This window comes from Spermophilus citellus (assembly GCF_964194105.1).
Source record: "Spermophilus citellus genome assembly, chromosome: 12".
NCBI classification, from domain to species: domain Eukaryota; kingdom Metazoa; phylum Chordata; class Mammalia; order Rodentia; family Sciuridae; genus Spermophilus; species Spermophilus citellus.
Genome location: NC_138198.1, coordinates 105,113,487 through 105,134,210, shown reverse-complemented (window position 1 = coordinate 105,134,210; position 20,724 = coordinate 105,113,487). Strand labels below are relative to the sequence as shown.

Genomic DNA, 20,724 nt, shown 5'->3' with positions numbered 1-20,724 from the left:
CCTGGGGTTAGTCTCAGCCTGGAAAAACAACCTCTAGCTACCATGGTTACATCTGTTCCTCCAGGAATGGAACAAAGACCACAAACCAAGATACAGTGAGAAGTCGCTGCTGGGAAGACCAGCCTTCAAGTCCAGGCTGACCAGGGCCTGTTACCCCTCCTTGAGTTCTTCTTGGTCACAATGACATGCATGCATGTGTTATCAGATTTCTCACAACCATCCAATGGCAGGATGAGAAAACAGAAGACCAGAGAGGTGGAGGGGCCTCCTGAAAACCACACAGCTACAGTTTCCTGATCCTAAGTGCCAAGTAGAGACTTTGCTGCAGAAGCTCAGAGAGGGGGCATTGAGCCCATGCCATCCTTCAGTGATCTCAGGCACAGTTATCATGCAGTGAGACAGAGCACCAGTGGGTTCTGACTCCTCTGCTTAAAAAGGCAGAGAAAAGCCTAAGAAATTTTCCAAAAGAAGGGTTTTCAAACATGATCATCTTTAAAGGAATAAGTGCCTGGCAAGCAATAAAACTCAGCTCCCCATAAAGAATGAATTCCCTGGGGTTTTACTGACCTTGGCTTTTTACCTAATAGTGGAAGGGGCATTTCACTCACAGACTTCTCAGAGGAGAAGGCCACTCTGACATTCAGAACCCTGCTCCCCATAGGGTGGCTTTGTGGGAACCAGAAAAAGATATCACCTCCTCAATAAATTTGCTTTCGTCTACTGAAACGTTGTAATATGCTGATTTTGTTAGGCTGAGACATTAAACAGCCATCTGCCAGAAAATTGTCATGATAAATATCACAAATTTATAATGTCTGTGAAATGAGCAGTGCCCTGTGTCTGCATAACAAATAACTCTGAAACTTAATGGTTTAAAGCAAGAATAAATATTTATTTTCTCACTACTTCTGAAGCTCAGAAATTTAAGGGAAGCTGAATGGAGCAGCTCTGATCCCATGTGTCTCATGGGGCTGCAGGCAGGGCTGCCATTACCAGAACTCTAGTACTATTGGAGGAGCCACTCAAAAGATGGGTTGCTCACACAATTGACATGTTGGCTGTCAGCAGAAGATCCTCAGTTCTATGCCACATGGTTTTCTCCAGATAGCTGCTTGAGCATCCTCCCAATATGGCCACTAGTTCCCACAGTATGAATGATCCAAAGTTGAAACAATGATGTCTTTCCTGACCCCACCCCAGAGGTCACATATCACCACTTCCACAGAGATTATTGGTCACACAGGTCATTCTTAGTTATGTGGGAGGGGAACACACAAAGGCACAAAACCTTGCCACCAAGAGGCAAGAATCACTGGGGACCATCTTTGAATCTGCCACTACAGTCTTCTACTAGATGGAGTACCATTGTGAACAACATACACAACAGGTAATTTTAGTGTGGCTAAGGACAACCCTTGCCATAGACCTTCACCAGCTGAATGCCATCATTTAAAGGTACTATCTGCCCTCAAGCAGCTTATAATCTAGCAGAGATGCCCAAACACATATGAAAACCAGTTACCGTACAAGACAGAACCAAATGATTGACAGGGATCATCAAGTGTTCAGGAGACCAAAGGCTGGAGAGGCCTAGCGTCTGAACAGAGGGATGGAGAAGCGGTCATCTGAGTGGGACCTTGGACTGTGGGTGGGATGTGGGGTTCTGGAGGTGCATTTGTTGGAGGCAGGAGACCAGCGTGAGCAAAGGCGGCTTAAAGGCTGAGAACAGAATTTATGATTGGGAATTGAAGAATAGGGATACAGAGGTACATCTGGGACCCATGAAGGAGCAGGTTGTGGCCAGGCACCCCATCCATGTGAGTGCCAAGCACAGCTGTTTTCAAAAGGTGGGATGGAGAAGGATTTTGAGCCTCGGATTCCTTTTCTCCCTCCCCTCATACTCTTCCCTGGCAGAGCCTTGTCACTGCCACAGAGCAGGGGACCTTCCTGGGGAACCAGTAGCTCTTTCTAGGGCTCGGAGAAGAGCTCCTCCCTGAGACTGTGAGAAGAGCAGGAGCCTGGGCTCAGGGTGTCTTCAGGCTGCACTCCTGAGGCTGCCTGGGGGCCTCAGTCAGCCGCTGCCCTGCCTGTTCAGCCTCCCTGGAAGGCAGGACCACTCAACTCTTGCTGTCTCCAGTGTTTCCCAACCTCTGCCACATAGGTGTCCCTGAGCACTTCACCCAAAGTCCAGGCCACTCATGGCATGACAGCAGACAAATGGTTATTCTTGGTTACCCTTGCTGCCAGAGGCAGGAGCTGGAGCTGGCTGTGGCTCAAAGCACACCCTGGGGAGCAAACTCAGATCCTTGCACCCCACCCTTTGTCTGTATAGTGGGAGTGATGATCGGAGGAGGTGCTTGATCCCTGTATTGTGAGGAGGCCCGAGGGCAGATGGTGGTCCTGACACTTCATCCAGGAACCATTGCTTAGGGCCAGCACTTGGCCCGAAGAAAGAAGGTGCTGACCGGGGGAACTTGTACTCTCCTTGCAGTCTGCCCATGGGTCCTCAATATCTAAAACAGGGCTGGGGCCCAAGAACAGGTGACCTCAGGTCCCCTTGCTCACTGCATAGAAGGTCATACCGCTTCTGACTCCACACATTCAAAATTAAATGTAGTTTGGACTTGAGCACTCCTCTGATCCAGGTCCTAGATGGGCAGCCTGCTGGCCTCCCGTCCAACTGCCCACAAAGTCACCCTCTTAGGGCAGAGCAGTCTTGAAGGAGCCACCTGGTATTCAGCCATGCAGGCTGCCCTCGTTCCTCCAGCTCCCACTGGTAGAGTGAGGATCAGGCCTGGGGTGCAGGGAAAGGAGGGAGCCCCTAAGAGTTCATCTCCTATTCTAGGTGGTAGGAAGCAGCCCACAGATCTTTCTACAGCAGAGTCTATTGAAGCATATGGCCTGGGGACACCCTCTCTGGTCAGAGTGAAGGAGGAACATCCTTCAGCAAGTCCCACACAAGCCCCAGGGGCTGTGTGCAGGCATGGCCCCTCAGAGCCACCAGAGAAACAGAGAAGTGGAAAAATCGAGTTAAATGGGGCCACACAGAAGAGACCCTGCTGCCTCCAGACCAAGAGCATCCTGATGGGCCTTCCCACCCTGTTCCCCCCAGTGACCCAAGGTGGGGTCCTTCTTGTCTTCTAGGTCTTAATTCAAATGATGCTTCCTCCACGAAGCCTCCACTGACCTCCCTGGGTAAAATAGTTCCTGCCACCCCCCCACCTCATATCCTGCAGTAGATAGATGATGGATAGAAATCAGGGTAGGGAAAATAATTGATTGATTTGGGTTGTTTTCTATCATTTACTTTTTAAAACTAAACTTTTTATTTTGAGCTAGCTATTAGTTCACATGCACTTGTGAGAGACAATACAGAGACATCCCATGTGCCCTTGGCTCAGTTTCCCCAGTGGTAACATCTTGCAAAATCATGGTATTGTATGGACCAGGACACTGACATGCATCCAGTCAACATACAGGACATTTCCAGCACCACGGGACCCCCTCCTGTGGCTCTTAGAGCCACACCTACTCTTCTCCCACTCATCTCTTCTCCATTTCTATTATATTGTCATCCCCAAAATGTTACATAAATGGAATCAAGCACTGTGTAGCCAATGGAACTGTCTTGTTTTGCTCAGTGTAATCCCATGGAGAGTCATCAAGATGGCCTCATGCTCCTGTTCTTTGCTGACCCATACTCAGGATGCACTACAGTGTGCTCAGCCACTCACCTGTTGAAGGGCATCTGGGTCGTTTCCAGTTATTGGCTGTTATGCATAAAGCAGTTCTGTGCATTTGTGTAGAGGTTATTGTGTGGACCACAGTTTTCATTTCTCTGGGGTAAATGCCCAAGAATGCAATCACTGGGTCTTGCAATAGTTACGTATTTGGTTTTCTAAGAACTTGCGATGTGTTTTCCAGAGTGGCTGGGCCATTTTGCCTTTCTACCAGCAATGTATGAGTGATCCATCTTCACATCCTCACCAGTACTTGGTGTTTTCACTTTTTAAAATTTTAGCCACTCTAAGAGGTATGTAGCAATGTCTTATTGTGGTTCTATGTCCGCTATGATGACTAACAACCAGGAGCATCTTTTCAAATGAGATGACTTCTTTCCCATCTGTATGCCCTCTTTGGTGAGGCATGCTCTGTTGTCCTCAGGGTTCCCTGCCCTATCAGAGCAGGGACCTTCTTGGTTTGCCCTCTGTGCATCCTCAGCGCCCAGGTCAGTGTCTGGCACAGGGAGAGTACCGAATGCCTATTTAGGGACCAAAGGCATGGCAAGTGGGGTCTCTGGTCCTTTTAAAGTAGGTGGGAAGCATGAAGCCTTAGCTCTGGGAGGCCTCCTGAGCACTGGCCTGGTGAAATTGCCTAGGAAAGGCCCAGACTGCCCAGTGCTTATAGGGGAGAAGCACCCAGCACCCAGCACACCCACCAGCTCCTGGTGCCTTCTCATTATGGGCCTGACACTTCTCACTCCTTCCTTCCCCTCCCTTTGCCATCTCAGGGCTGAAACTCCCAGAAGACACAGGTGTGGGGATCCCCAGAGCTATTCCCACTGACACATGGGGCTTACAGGTCTTTCTTTATCTTTTCTGCTCATTTTAATTTGTACCAAGATAAGGATCAGGCCATTGCTAGGATTCATCCATGGGCCACTTGCAGGCATTGCCATGAGTGTAAGGACCCTACCTGCTCCAGCATGAGCCAGTTTTCATCAGATTGCAAGTGTCAATAGCTTGGAACTTGTGCTTCCTGAAAGGAGGCGATGCCAATCAATCTCTGTCCTGCCCTCCTTTCCTGGTGGCCACAACTGGCCACACTTCAAACTAAACATATATTCAGATGTTCCTTGCTTATGATGGAGCTACATCCCATTAAATGCATCATAAGTTAAAAATATGTTAAGTCAAAATGAGCTTACTGCTCCTGACCTACTAAGCATCATAGCTCAGCCTGGCCTACCTCAACCACGTTCAGAACACTTACATTAGCCTGCGGCAGGCAAGGTCCTCTCACACAAAGCAATTTTATAATTAAGTGTTGAATATCTCATATAATTTATTGAATACTGTACTGAAAGTGAAAATCAGGGTGGTGTAGAGGTGCAGCCTTACACCATCCTACAGTTGAAAATGCTAAGTCAAGCCATCCATCAGGCAGGACCACCCATAATGACAAAGGGGGTCTCAGAAGAAGATTCTTCCCTGGGGGTTTATAAAACTGGGAGGCTAACAGAATCCAGACATGATAAATTAATTAGCAATGCGCTTGCATCTATGTGGGTTTCAAATGTTTATTTATAACAGAAACAGACAGACACAGATAAGATGTTAGTTTTAAAAGTCAAAAAGATCAAGTTTTGCAAATGAAAGGAAACTCCATCAGCTACAGTGAAGCCAGGAGTAGGGGCAGGTGACCAAACAGATGCCAGGAGGCTCCACCCACTTGCTGATAATGAGCCATAAAATTGGTCTTAAGCTTCCTGGGATCCAGTGCAAAATGGGAGTCTGTAAGGAGTCTGAGGTCTTGTGAGATAACCAGAGCGTTTCCTAAGCAGAGGCACCCAGTGGTCCTGTGTGGGAGGTGGACACTGTGCCCTGGGCGGATAGAATAGCTGGCTCTCAGGAGGTCCTTCATGCTGGCATTCCCAATTCTACATTTACAAAGTGAAATTTGGTGACTCAAACCCGCCAGGAGCTTCTGTGGCCTTTGCTAAGCAGTGCCTGGGAGACACTGGCTCCAAGAGTCCAAGGGCACAGAGAGAAGCGCCAGCTTGAGCCGAGCTGTGAACTGCAGGTGAGGTTTGGCCAAGCCCAGAGAGAGGAGGGCTGGCTTTCTCCTGCAGGATGAGCCTTCCGCCCAGCAGAGGATGCAGGGGAGCAGGGGGTCCAGAGTCTCAACGGAGTCCTCCCTGGCAGTGCTCACTAACCCTCCTCCCTCTTCGTGTCCGCAGGGCTCGGGCGGAGAACATGGCCAATGGCATTGACGAGCTCATCGGCATTCCCTTCCCCAACCACAGCAGCGAGGTGCTGTGCAGCCTCAACGAGCAGCGGCATGATGGCCTGCTCTGCGACGTGCTCCTGGTGGTGCAGGAGCAGGAGTACCGCACGCACCGCTCGGTCCTGGCCGCCTGCAGCAAGTATTTCAAGAAGCTCTTCACGGCCGGCAGCCTAGCCAGCCAGCCCTACGTGTATGAGATCGACTTCGTGCAACCCGAGGCGCTGGCCGCCATCCTGGAGTTCGCCTACACCTCCACGCTCACCATCACCGCCTCCAACGTCAAGCACATCCTCAACGCCGCCCGGATGCTGGAAATCCAGTGCATCGTGAACGTGTGCCTGGAGATCATGGAGCCCGGCGGCGAGGGCGGCGAGGGCGGCGAGGAGGACGACAAGGAGGATGACGACGACGACGAAGACGATGACGACGAGGAGGACGAAGAGGAGGAGGAGGAGGAAGAGGAGGAGGACGACGACGATACGGAGGACTTTGCTGACCAAGAAAACCTGCCTGACCCCCAGGACATCAACTGCCACCAAAGCCCCTCCCAGACGGACCATCTCACAGAGAAGGCCTATTCAGACACACCCAGGGACTTCCCGGACTCCTTCCAGGCCGGCAGCCCTGGCCATCTAGGGGTGATCCGGGACTTCTCCATCGAATCTCTGCTGAGGGAGAACCTGTACCCCAAAGCCAACATCCCTGACCGGAGACCCTCCTTATCTCCGTTTGCCCCGGACTTCTTCCCACACCTCTGGCCGGGAGACTTTGGTGCCTTTGCCCAGCTGCCTGAGCAGCCAATGGACAGTGGGCCATTGGATCTGGTCATCAAAAACCGCAAGATCAAGGAGGAAGAGAAGGAAGAGCTGCCCCCGCCCCCTCCCCCACCCTTCCCTAGCGACTTCTTCAAGGACATGTTCCCTGACCTGCCTGGGGGACCACTAGGCCCCATCAAGGCAGAGAACGACTACGGTGCCTATCTCAACTTCTTGAGTGCCACCCACCTGGGGAGCCTCTTCCCACCCTGGCCACTGGTGGAGGAGCGCAAGCTGAAGCCCAAGGCATCTCAGCAGTGCCCCATCTGCCACAAAGTCATCATGGGGGCCGGGAAGCTGCCGCGGCACATGAGGACCCACACCGGGGAGAAGCCATACATGTGCAACATCTGCGAGGTCCGCTTCACCAGGTGCGCAGCTGCAGCAGGGGCAGGGTGACGGTTTGCTGGGGACAGGGCCAGAGGCATGGAGGGCCAGGGATGGAGAGAGAGCCCCAGCTAGATCCTTGTCACGCGTCAAGTCATTGCTAGGCCGGATGCTAGGCATTACCTGGTGTCATGACTTCTAAACCCTTTAGGGAGCTAAAATATGTTCTCACATTTTAGGTGGAAGTTTAAGATGTGAGTCAGGTCAGAGCTGAGCTGTTCCAGGGTGAAGGGCCTCAGCACCCGGTTTGCCTGGCCTCCCTGTCTCCTTTACCACTGCAAATCCACAGAACCCAGGCTGGGCTCCCCAGAGGGGTGCAGCTCTGCTGTTTCATTTGGAGAAGCCACAGTTCTTCTTTATTAAGCAAGTCCTGCACACTAAGGGTCCTGGGAACACAGGCAGGCACGATTACCTTTGTTTCCAGTCCACTTCCTGGTGGATAGCTGGCCCCTTAAGTGTGCAGCTAGAAAATGATAGGCAACTCGAACCTCCATCCATGTAGAACGTCAAAGTCTGTGACCAGGAGACTGCCCCCTGTAGGCCCTTCCTTCATCCTTACAGGACAGGGCCCCCTGAGTGTTCTCTCCTTTGCTTTTCCATGTTGTAAGAAGTATTACTTTACACTGTTATAAGATTTGAAGTCAATACACTGTAAATTTTTGGTCTCTCAGCGACACCATCCCATTCAGCAAACATGTCATGTACTTTGTGCAGCAACTTTTGTGGTCAAAACTGACAGGTGGGATGATGGGAGGTCAGCTCTGACCGTTGCTAGGTTTTGGAAGGCTTCATTTGGGGAGTATACAGCTTGATGGTGCCATTGCTTTCTTCCTTCTTTGTGTTTTATTTGTTCTTTTTAGTTACCCATGACAGAATGTATTTTGACATCCACACATGGAGATAGCTTCCTATTCTTGTGGTTGTGCATGATGTGGAGTTTCACTGGTTGTATATTCACAAATGAACATAGGCAAGCTATATCCCGTTCCTTCTCTGTCTTTCCTATTTTGTTGGTGCCACTGTTGTTCCCTGGTGTGAGACTGATCTCAGCCACGTCCACAGTAGGGAAGCTCAGATAAGTGGTCTGGCCCTGGGGCTTGGTTACTTCACTGTGTTGGATGTAGACAGAGCCTGGTGATACCAATCCTGCAACCATAGCTTACTAGACCAGGTCCTTTCCCACTGCCACTGTCCCCTCAAAGAGCTCACCTTGACAGCCCCCCCCCACTTATTTTAATGTCACCACCATCACCCTACATTTTCTTGAAAATGTGCCTTTGGGGATTATTTGGGGTTCATTCCTTTGATTTTCCTCTGTGGGCCCAAAGCTCTGGCCTTTGAGGACAGTGAAACTTTTGGTTCAGGGTGGATATCCAGTGCAGGATATCCTGTGTGCTTTTCCAGAAAAAAAAAAAAAAAAAAAAAAAAAACAAGATGAGTCTTTAAAGTGATGAGATCTGCTGTTGGGTGACTTGGGTGGGAACTCAGAAATATGTTCCAGTCCAAATGACATTGCTGAAACAGCTCTGTGGCTCTGAAGGACACTACTGATGGCTTCCAAGGGAGCTTTGGAGTCCTGCTTACAGCTGCTTCTGTGGGGGAAACCCCAAACAGAGTCTGCCCCAGATGCCTCCAGGTACAGGGGAGGGGAAATCTGCAGGATGTGTCCCCTTCCTCTTAGCCGCTCACTGCTGATGGGCCCAGCCACCTGCCAATGCTGACCCCAGGGCTTCCTCCCTGGCACCAAGTTGCCTTGCAGCTTTTCCACGGGCCCTGCTTCTTGGCTGACTCCCTGCCATGATCCATAAAACACCTTCTCCTTCCTCCCCACCTGGAGGCTCTTTAGCATTGGTGGCTGGGATTCCCGTGGGCAGTGCAGTCCCCACTTCCCGCCCCTGCCTTCTCCTGGTTTCACTTACCCCCCAGGGCCAGGCTGGCACAGCAGAACAAGGTATTAACCAAAGCACAGAGTGACAGGAGGGAGGTAAACCAGAACTCACAGGAAGCCAACCAAGTATAATTCATCATCTTCAGTAAGAGCCTTGCTCCAACCTGAATCTCCCAGGCCCTTGAGAACAACTTCAAAGCCAGACCAGATCTGCAAAGCCAGCCTAGAATCAGCCCAGAGCACCCCTCTGCCCAGCCAACTCCATCCCTAACTTCCTGTGCCTGTCCCTTGGCAGGTGGCTGACTTTGGCAACACCTCTCCCTTTAGGGGATACCCAGGCCAATGGCTTCAAAGGGAGATGTGTCTCAGGGTACCACACAGTGAACTCACCTGGCACCCAGAGTCCCCTGGTCCTTTTCTTCCCCATCTCCTTCTCTCTGGGCCTTTCTCCCATCAGCCCCCTGTGAGGTCCACCCAGGTCTGGCCAGTGTGTGGGCCCTGACTTCCCTAGGGAAAATTTAAAACTTGGCCAGTCACTGAAGACAGACCTTTCACCCTCTCTGGGCCACTGGAACATTCTCTGGGAGTAGGCCTCCTGGTTTGAGCAGTGATGCTGTTTTCTATTGAAGGGTGACATTCTAGAATGCTCCCCCCAACATATTCCTGATGGTCACTTAGGGTGGCCTCTATGTCTTCCTACTCCTCCAGGCCACATCAGCCCTGGGGCAGTTCCAGCCACCCAGCCATCTGCCCTGGCAGCCCTCGGTTACTCCTGCTCCTCTTGCTCTGCAGGCGGATGACCATCTGGGCCCCAGGCCCGCCTCCAGCGGCTGCAGCTGCACTCCAGCCCCCACCAGACCTCCCCTCACTTGGCTCCCACTGGGCCCTGACCCTCCGGAAAAAGAGCAGACAAGCTCTGGGGGCCCCCCTCTCCCAGGAGCGGAGAAAGCCCAGGGTCAGGGGGCAGAAGGGGTGGAGAGATTTTTCTGGCCTGCTCCCATCAGGGACGGTATTTCTCACCGTGGGCTGCTGCTGCTGCGCAGCCTGCTCCTCACTCCTACCCACACATTCCTCAGAACCGCCCCTCCTTGGCTTCCCACTGCCTCTCCAGGACTGTCCCGGAAGGATTCTTTCCTGTCCTCTAAGAGTCCCAGTCCTGGCCTCTCTGGATTGAAGTCTTCCTCCCTGAGACCAAGTCACCTTGCAGCTTTTCCACGGGGCCCTGCTTCTTGGCTGACTCCCCGCCACGATCCATAACGCCTTCCCCTTCCACCCCACCTGGAGGCTCTTTAGCACCGGTGGCTGGGATTCCCAGAGTCCCTCGCAAGGCCAAGACTAGATTGGCCCCCACAAAGGCTGAGAGGGACCTGACACTCTGCCCTCCAGGCCTCCTCTGGGACACTGTTTTGCCACCTGGGGTTGGGGTCCTTCCTAAATTGCAGTAGAACTCCAGTCTCTCGAAAGACCTCATTTCCTCCCTCCTCAACACTGGGAGGAGCTCAGGTCCTCTGACCCCCCCCTCTAATCCATCCCATGGTCTTGGAGACGGCTGCCCTTCCCCTGCCTGGTGGCCCTTTGGCCCAGGCTCTGAGTTATGCGTCCCAAATGCCAATTCCCAGGATGTCCACATCCTACGGCCATCTTTCCTAATGCTTTCAGTAGTCACACCCAAGAAGGGGATGTAAGGGACCACCCTGAGGCCCTGCCTGCTGCTGGGCCTCTGAGAGGAGGTCCTTTCCCCCCACCATGGTATTGTCTATTCCTTGGTGTCAGAAACCTCACCTCTTAGGTGGCTCCAGATTTTGGCCAGTCCCACCAGTTGCCTCACCATCGATCTGTTCTAGATATAAATACCCCTAGGCAGGGAATCACAGGCTTCACCCAAACTGTTTCTAGAGCCCCCCCTACTGTCCCCACCTGCTGTGGTCCCCTGGTAGTCACTGGGCTCTGAGTGCCTCCACCTGTGTTCATTAGGGAGCTCATTCCCTGGTGAGGGGAGGGGATGGGGGCCTGGGCCTAATCCAAGGCACCATTTCCCTCCTGAAAAAGGCTGGAGCCGGCCGAAGCTCCTGCCCCAACCGGTCCCGCTCAGGTCAGACTCAAGACAGAGAAAGAGCTCAGGACAAGGTCAGAGGTAGTCTGGACCAAGATCACCCAGCCCCCTCCCCAAGAGTTCTTCATCCTCTACTCCCAAAGGGTGTGGCAGCCGGAGCCAAAGGTGAGGACTGGGGGCTCTGCCAGAGGTGACACCTAGGATGGCCCCTGAAGAACAGGGAGCATGTGGCCCATGAGGATACCAAGAGACACTCCTTGCTTGCTGGCCCTTCTCTGCCTACAGTCACTATGGGTGGTGGCCCCTGCACACCTTGTTGTCCCAACTGCAGCCGTCACTGCCAGTGGGACCTGACCCTGCCCAGAGAAGGCCTCTGCACTACCTCCTCTCACTTCCTGCCACATGGGTGCCTGATCGCAGGCCATGGGGACCTGCCTCCTGCCCACCTAACCCTTTGGCCAGGAACTCTTACAGAGTAGACAGGCCATCGCCCTCCTGCAGCCCCTACATTCCACCCACAGCCTGGCTCACATAGGTGTCCCAGCTGTGTCTGCCAGAAGAGTAGAGGACGCAGAAGTGTTCAAGACCAGAAAGAGGCCCGCCCTGACCCAACAGAGGTCCCATGGGACCACGCCACCCTGGGAAAGGACGGGGACCTCCACTGTGAAGGAATTTACTCTGTGATGAACGGTTTCCTCACAATCCCCTCCAACATCCCCAGAGCTGCCACCGTTAGCCTCCCACCCCCACCCAGCCTCGAGCCCAATGCTGACCACCCTCTGCTCCCGGGCAGCTGCCAGCTCTCCAAACAAGGCCTGGCTTTCTCTTTCCTTTATCCTTTTTCCAGCCTGCCCCCTCCCGGCAGTTCTGGGAACCTTGTTAAGATAAGGTCATGTCTAAGCAGGAAGAGAGGTGGTCTCAGACCATCTGGTACCAGAGAGGAGACATGGCCCTGCCTGGGAGCCTTTCTGGAAGTCTCCTGAGGACACACTCATCTTTCCTGACAGTGAGCTGGAATCGGGGCTGCAGATGGAGCCCGTGATGCTGGCCGGCCTCTGTGGCAGGAAAGTGGAATGAGATGGCAGATGAGCAGAATGAAGGTCAGGGAGGAGGCTCAGACCTAGGGCTGGGGAGTTCTGGAATCAGCCCTGCTGGTCACTGGTCATCAACACACATGTAACTGGTGCTCACTCTGCCTATGCTCAGTGTTGGGCACCTTGTGACATACAAAAGAGCACCCAACAAGTGCTTCTCAAAGCGGGTTCCAGCACCCTCCTTGCCAGGTGCTAGGTGAAGGCTGCAGGAAGCACCGTGCAGAGTAACTGTCACTGAATAAATGCATGCATGCAGGGCCCAGTGTCTCTCAGCGGATTGTGGGACTTTGGAAAGAGCACCAGAGTGGTCATCAGGAGGCCCAGGTTCAGGGCCTGGTTCTGCTTCTGCTAACTGTGTCACCCTCTCTCAGCCTCAGGTTCCCAGGTGAAACTTATGGGGGTAGATAGATGCCCCCTAAGGTCACTCCCAGTTTCCTGATTCCATTTGGCCTTCACAGCCAAAGCAAGCACCTGAGCCATGTGACAATCAGTACTAAGGGGAATGTCCGTGAGGTTTGGAGCTTTTTGCATTTGCTAGAATTTGTATCACTTGCTGCTACTGGTTCTGGTGGGGAGGGGCAGGGATGAGCAGTGTGTGCATGCAAGGAGTCAGCCACACAGTGGCCCTTGTCCTGGAAACAGCACACACATGCAAGGTAAAGGCAGGCCTTGCCAAGACAGCCTCTGGACAGGTGTTCTCACCTATCAGGAATGCTGGAGGTTGGAGCAGGGCCTCAGGCAATGCATGTGTGACATATTGGTCCTCCTTGGCTCTTGACCCACTGGGAGGGCAATGCAGACACATATGAGACTACCAGGGGACAGAAGAAGAGCCACTGCCACCTCATCTTTTCTAGTTGCTCCCACTTTGTCCCTCAGGTAACCTGCCTCAAAGGGCAATGCTTAGGCAACAGATGCATGGAAAATCAGGGAGCTGAGCAACAGCCCTGGGTGGACAGCACAGAACTACACTTGAGTTTGACCTTGAAGCATTAGGGGGATTTGGAGCATCAGACATCTAGCAGGGCAGTTCGCAAGAGTAAACTAGGAGATGAAGGAATTGGGTGCAGGGTGGTGGAGGGCTGAAACAGGGGGTTTAGGGCTGGGAAGGAAGGAGCACACTGATACCTGGCCTTGACCTTCTGGGAGGGCCCCCAGGATGGAGTATAAGTGTGAAAACACGAGATAGGCCCCAGGGAAAGGAGCCAGGGTTTATAAGAGCCTCCATCCTGTGGCTGGCTCTGTACTGGGGGATCAACAGTCCAGTTCTGCAGGCAGGTGTTCCAAGATGCAAGCTTGGCTAGAGTGTGGCCTGAGAGAACAGCATAATCCATGCAGCACTTAGGTTCAGTGCTGGGGTGGGGGATGCTGCAAAGTGGAGCAGAGAGAGTTTAAAAGAGCTTTAAACTCCAAACTAAGGGATAAGTTAGCACAAGGCCAGTGGGAGCCTGGGACCTTTAAATCAGACCCCAGGAAGAGATAACTAAGAGCCCACTCACTGCCTGAGACCCATACTTGAGCACATCCCAGCAGAACTCACACTGCTCATAAACAGGCCAAATTCACAGAGGAACAAGCATAGAAGATCTTCGTGCATGGAGCCAACCAGATAAAACAGCATGGGAAAGAGATTCCTCAAATCCCCATTACCCAGATGCAAACATCCTTGGAACACCAGAGGTTAAACGGTGCAGACCGGCTCCCACTTTACAGATCAGGGAACAGGCCTAGGGCAGTGAACCTGGTCTGGCTCTTTGGGGCACTCCTGACCCAGGCCAAGCTCTGCCAACCCACCTGTCATGACATCCACGTGGAAAGGTCATCACATGAAGAAGGAACTTGGTGACCTTAAAATGCCATTCCCCATCTGGTCCTTGCTCATCTTATCTTGGAAGTAAGGGAATTGGACTCCATCAGGTTCTGGGGACTTTTTCAAAGTTAGTGCACTGCTGATGACATAGGTGCCTGGACCCTGGGACTCAGACACTAAATCTGAGTATGGGGACAGTGCTCCTGGTGAGCTCCATGATCTCTAGCATTTTTCCCAGGAGTAGCTTGTCCTAAGCTCTGCCCACTCTCTGCACCCCTCACCCAGCTCTCTGGACTCTCCATCAGGGGAAGACAGCTCTGCCCAGGGAGGGGTTCCTCTCACCCACCCTGCCCTATTCCAATGGTTGCAGTCTGTACTTTCTGACCAGCCCTCGTAGGCTGCAGGCCAGGAGTCCTTATGGTGAAAATATTTGCCTCCAAATAGCAACCTTTCCAGGGTCATTAACATAGTGCATTCACCTGCCCAGAGCAAGTACTCAACAAAGGGTCATCAAGATGCCCTACATTGCCACTGATTTATTTTAGATGCCCTAATGAAAGTTTGAGAGAAGTTGTAGATATTTACAGGGAGGCCCTAGACATTTGAAGATTCACCATTCATATCATCTATTGTTTGAGAGTTACCCAAACAATCAATACTATGAACTGTGTGTAATAGTGATTTTAAAATACACATATATAGGCTGGGCATGGTGGTACACACTTGTAATCCCAGTGGCTCAGGAGGCTGAGGCAGGAGGATCACAAGTTCAAAGCTAGCTTCTGCCAAAGCAAGGTACTAAGCAACTCAGTGAGACCCTGTTTCTAAATAAAATACAAAATAGGGCTGAAGATGTGACTCAGTGGTTGAGTGCCCCTTTGTTCAGTTCCTGGTACCCCACACACACACACACACAAAAAACCCCATACACACACACACACATACACACACATTTGTGTGTATATTAGGATATGTGCATACATATACACACATATCCTAATGCTGTGGTAAGAACTAAATGAGGTGACTGATGGTTCTGAGTGGAGCCCTCTGCCAGGCCTGGTGAGGGAGTGAGCCAGTAAGTGAGCCTGCTAGTCCACCATCCGTGTTGCCATCAGAGCCTTGGTGAATTTGTAGAGTACAATGAAAGCACACTATGGGATAGAAATGGCATTCTGCCCCCCACATCTCTATGTTTTTGCACAGTTCACAGAGATGTGGTGAGAAAAAAGGCCCTGGCTCCTAGGCCTGAGTTCTAGTTTCAGCTCCACCATTACCCTCTGGTGATCTCAGCCAGTTTCCCTCACTGGGCCTCAGTGTGCCACCTACAGAGTGAAGGATTTACTGGGGCCAGTGATTCTCAGTGTGGGGTCCGTGGACCACCAGCAGCCACAGCAGCATCGGGCAATTTGTAGAAATGCAAACGCTCTGCTCCTCGTCCACCCCAGAACTGAATCAGGAGCTGTGGGAGGCACCCAGCACTCTGTCATATCAAGTCTTGACACTAGTTCTCATGCAACACTCAAGTTTGGGACCCACAAACCTGGATGCCCTTAAAGGACCCCTTTCTGCTCAAATCTCCGATGGTCTGCATTACAGTTACCACCAGGGTGGTGAGCAACTGGGGTGGGCAGGGGTATTGCAGCGATCACAGCAGGGAAGGCTGGTGGGTTGTGGGAGAAAAGAGGGTCTGGTATGTGGAGGAGACTAACCTGTTTCAATCAGTAAGACCCCCTTCCTCCCCCTTCTCTCCCTACCCACTATGCACTCTCCCTCCCCACCTCCCAGAAGCCCTCTAGCCCTCCAGTGAGCACAGGAGGGAGGGTCCGCTCTCTGGTCCACCTCCCACCACCAGTGTTCACAAGATTCTCTTCTCTCCTACTGCATCCCTCGGGAACATTTTTTTTTTTTTTTTAATGAGAGCCAGTGAGACCTCTAGTGGCCACGGAACACCAAGGCAGTTCCTGCTATATCCTGGGGTTATACCAAGGGTGATTTAAATCTGGCCATTTTAGGGAGGATATTTAGGATCCACATCTGCTCTGACCTCAAAGCTGAGCCTAAAATTACAGGCAGAGACTCCACCCAAGCCACACCTGCGGGAAAGAGGTGGGAAACCATATGCAGGCTGCCTGGCCTCCTGGCCATCTGGGGGAAATACAAAATAATCCTGAGAGGACTTCCTGCCGCCCACCCGGCTGCCTCCACCTTGGCCAGGCTGTGCTGAGCTCTCAGACCTTAGGAAAACAACCCCAGAATGCCAGTTTTCCTTTCAAGACCACCAGGAGGTGTGTTGACTGTAGCTCACACAAACCCAGGCTCCTCATGGGTTCCAGACAATGGGGAGTGATGTCGGGCCCTAAATTCTGCTCTGTGCCAAGAAGTTACATAACTTGTTTAAGATCACCCAGCAAACTGGTGAGGGTCTGCGGATAGAGCAGGAGCTCCCAGACCCCCATGGAGCCCCACCTAGGCCATGCCTTACCTCTGAATAATACTCCTAAATCCCAAAAAGCTTCGCCCAAGATTAGGCTGCATTCCTGCTGCACCTGGCTCTTTTGTAAACCCTGAAATTGTCTGCAGACAAAGAGGAGAGAGCCCAGGGCTTAGGATAAGAAACCACAGTGCAGGAGGCTTGAGCAAGGTGTGCCGGGCCTCTAGAGCCTGCAGATTAGTGCTGAGGACAGACAGATCTCAACAGCCTGTGGGCTGGGATGGGACCGAGACCTGCGCACAAAAGTACAAGGATGAGCCCAGAAGGAAGGCTGTTGCTTGGAAAGAGTGGGTGTGAGATTAAAGTACAACCCATTAACGGGAGCAGTTGCTGCACAGCAGAGGGCTAGGCCCAGAAGCTGATTTGGGGGGTACAAATCTTCCCCAGTAAATCTATTTTCCCGTATGTAAGACAGGCCTTTGATAAACAGTGGGGTGATTCATTACGTGTACTGGTGTGTAAAGGGAGTTGGGAGGGGCGTCTTCCAGGACACTGCTCCTTTCCTATCCTTCTAATCCAGGTGAGGAGCTACACCTGTTTGGAGTGGGGCAGAAGTTTGTGGCCTTAGTTGAAGGTAGATCCTAGCATGTGCAACACTCCTGGGGTTTATGACACTAGACAATAGCGGGCCTTAGCCGGTTCTGGAAGAAGGGCAAGTCAGGGGCCTTGAAGAGTGTTCCTAGCAAAGACTGACTCCCGGGTTCTGCATTGCAGGCAGGACAAGCTGAAGATCCACATGCGGAAGCACACAGGGGAGCGGCCCTACCTGTGCATTCACTGCAACGCCAAGTTTGTGCACAACTACGACCTCAAGAACCACATGCGCATCCACACGGGCGTGCGGCCCTACCAGTGCGAGTTCTGCTACAAGAGCTTCACGCGCTCCGACCACCTGCACCGCCACATCAAGCGTCAGAGCTGCCGCATGGCCCGGCCCCGGCGCGGCCGCAAACCCGCCGCCTGGAGGGCCGCCAGCCTGCTCTTTGGCCCTGGCGGCCCAGCGCCCGAAAAGGCGGCCTTCGTGATGCCACCTGCGCTGGGCGAGGTGGGCGGCCACCTGGGCAGCGCCGCCGTGTGCCTCCCGGGCCCCAGCCCCACCAAGCACTTCCTGGCGGCACCCAAGGGCGCGCTGAGCCTGCAGGAGCTGGAGCGGCAGTTCGAGGAGACGCAGATGAAGCTGTTCGGGCGCGCGCAGCTGGAGGCCGAGAGGAACGCGGGCGGCCTCCTGGCCTTGGCGCTGGCCGAGAACGTGGCCGCCGCGCGGCCCTATTTCCCGCTGCCGGACCCCTGGGCCGCGGGCCTGGCCGGCCTCCCAGGGCTCGCTGGCCTCAACCACGTGGCCTCCATCTCAGAAGCCAACAACTAGGCTGGCCTTGGTCAACCCCAGCTGGCCAGCCCTGTCCCCTCTCCCAGCAGGCCCAGCCTGCCCCACCCAGTGGGTCTGAACCTTTATTTCACAAACACAAAGGGAAAATGAGAAAATACACACTAGCAGGATTGTATTTACAGGGCTCCAAGGCAGCCACCTCCCTTTTGCTGGTGTCTGAGATGGGCATCTCCTCCCAGGGATCCTGAAGCAGGGCCTCCTCTCCTTGGCTATTTCTCTGTCTTGCACAGAAACTCACAGGGGCCCATGCCACAGAGGAGGGCCACATGGCTGGGTGCATAGGAACACTTTGGAAGCAGGTAGAGCTATAAGGAGGGGATTGCTTGGTGGGAAGGCAGGCCAGGTGAGCAGGAATGAGGGCAGTGTCCTGGGCACACATCTTGCTTGGGTCCCCACTGCCTTATGGGGGGTCCCTCCCAGCCCTGCTCTGAGGATGGTATCCTGGTCTCCAGACATCCTGGGATCCTTTAGAGAAATGCCTGCCTGCCACCCAGAATGAAATGCCTTACTGGCAAGGACGCCCCCTAGAGCCAGGAGCCAGGCTACTGGAGTCTGGGCCCATTTTTTTTCTTCCCTATCATGTGACCTTGGACAGGTCAACCCTCTGTGCCTCTGTGTCACCTGCTATGAAAGGGGTTGGTGATTTAGTGTCCTCTCCCCTGACCACCACACTCATACACGCCAACCTTCCAACGAGAATCCTTGAAACTGTAGAAGGCTTGCATCCCAAAGTCCCTGGGGAAACCATTTCTCTTACTGGACTTAGTATTATCACCTCCACTTCAGTCTTAGCACTGTTAGCATAGGTGAGAAATGTGGCCCAACCAGATGAGAATGAGAGAGAGGTGGGGCCGGAATCACTGCTTGTCCATAGGCAGCTCTGGGGGCTCACATTTCCCTACTTCCCTACAGGCCACTGTTAGTGTCTGGACCCCTGGGAACGCCAGTCAGCATTGTCCCACCCCACATGCCCTCTCCAAGGCTGTACAGAATCTCTTGGAACCTGTGGGGCCAAATTGAAGGGCTAGGGCTTGCTTTCAACACCTAGCAGCTGCCTACCTTCACCCTGACTCCTAGAGACACAAAGCGCATAGTTACCCAGGGGTCACCTCTTCGCTTCTCGAGTTGGGGGCTCTCTGGGCCTTGCTGTTGCTGGTGATGGCCCCTTTGCTGTGCTTGAGCCCCTCACTCCCTTCCTCCACCCTCCTGGATGAAGCTGCCATATTGGACCCCATCCCCATTTTGAGAAAAGAGCTCAAGGTAGAAGGCAGTAGCCTTTGGGGCCTGAAGGATGTCCCATAGTTAGGATGTCCCATCCTGTCCTGGCCCTGGGGTTGGTGGCAGATCCTGAGAAGGAAGACAGCTCTGCTGGCCCAGTGCCTTCCTGACTGCTCTCTCCTTTTCCTCCCTTCTTTTTCAAAGCTGAGTTTGCTTTGGTTTCTCAGTAGCCCAGAGAGGACAGTGCATCCACCCAGAGGGCCCAGGGCTGGAGCCCCCAGTCCCTGAGCTGTGGTTGCAAGAGACTTGGCTCTTCCTATCGCCTTGGCTTTTTCCTGAACAAATAACAAAAATTAACAAAAAGGCCAGAGAAGACCACAGACTCTGTCCCTCTCCCAGCTCCCCAGAAGAGACTCCCAGACTCCTCCCTGTGCCACCAGCCGCCATTCCAGCCAGGCAGAATGGCCTCATACCCTGCCCCCATCTCCCCTGCCATCCTCTACCTGGGATTCCAGGCTCCATTTCCAATGCTTCTGTCTGGGACCTGCCAGCCAACACGGCTCATGCCTCCCATCAGCCAAGGGACTGGGACCGAACCAAACTTGAAAAAAAAAAAAAAAAAAAAGAACAAATTGGAATCCGGTGGTGTTGGGGCTTTTGTTTTTATTTTGTAAAGGTAATGACTTCTTCTTATAAACTCAATTTTTCAGATGACTGGTTAGTTCTTTCTGTTTTTTCTTGGCTGCAGTTTGGAGTTGTATATTGTAAAATATCCAAAGATGTCGAGTACTGTATGATCAAGAACTTGAAGCAAATGGGTCGTGGGGGGGAGGGGGTTGGATGTGTTTTGTTTGTTTCAACTTTTTTTTTTTTTTTTAATGTTTCTGATTTCTCTGTCTGTGGGAGAACTTTGGAATTTTTTCTATTTATAACTCTTTTTATGTGACTGCTCTATGTAAAATGACACTCAGCAAAAGTTTGCCTTAGTGATTCAAGGGACAATCTTCTATAACTTTGGTCGCACGCTGCATCCTACCAAGCAAACTCTCAGCTAATTTTCTGGCCTATTTATTAAACAGTATTCATTGACTTGATTAAATTATTCTTGGGGGTCGCACTTCTGTGAGATGTGACTGTGGAAAGTTCACGGGGCAACAAGCCAATCTGTAGATGTTCGGTGCTTAAGGTTTAGGCTACTGAGTGTCCCACATTTAGAATAGTGTCGAAGACACCTTTACAGAAATATAAACCTTTGACCCTTATTTAATCATTTGAAGGACAGTGTTTGAGGAAACACAAGCTCTGCTTGCCTCACTCCCTGGGGAAGTCTGATATCCCCCTTTGGATTCTCATTTCAGGTATCTGGGTGCTTGGAGGGATGGGGGAGACCGGAGCTCAGCTCTCCATCATCTCACACATTTCAGCTTTGGGCAGCACCCTTAGATCATAAGTGTTCAGGTATCTGTGAGCCCAAGCACCAGGTGTGCGTGTGTGCATGCACGCACACACATGCCCAGGTGCAGCCTGTGGGTGTGAGCAAGGGAAAGTCCTGGATGCTGACTGTGGTCCTAC

General features: G+C 52.5%; 1 protein-coding gene across 2 annotated transcripts in view; it reads left to right on the top strand.

Annotated features, from left to right (window-relative positions):
* ZBTB7C (zinc finger and BTB domain containing 7C) overlaps positions 1-20,206 on the top strand; it is a 337,867-nt gene extending 317,661 nt beyond the window's left edge. For both annotated transcript variants that reach the window (XM_081262764.1, XM_081262765.1), the window contains 2 exons: positions 5,960-7,192; positions 17,262-20,206. In XM_081262764.1, the coding sequence (XP_081118890.1) occupies positions 5,976-7,192; positions 17,262-17,913 (1,869 nt within the window). In that variant the 5' untranslated portion in view covers positions 5,960-5,975 and the 3' untranslated portion in view covers positions 17,914-20,206. The remainder of the gene's footprint in view (positions 1-5,959; positions 7,193-17,261) is intronic.
* The last annotated feature ends 518 nt before the right edge of the window (positions 20,207-20,724 follow it).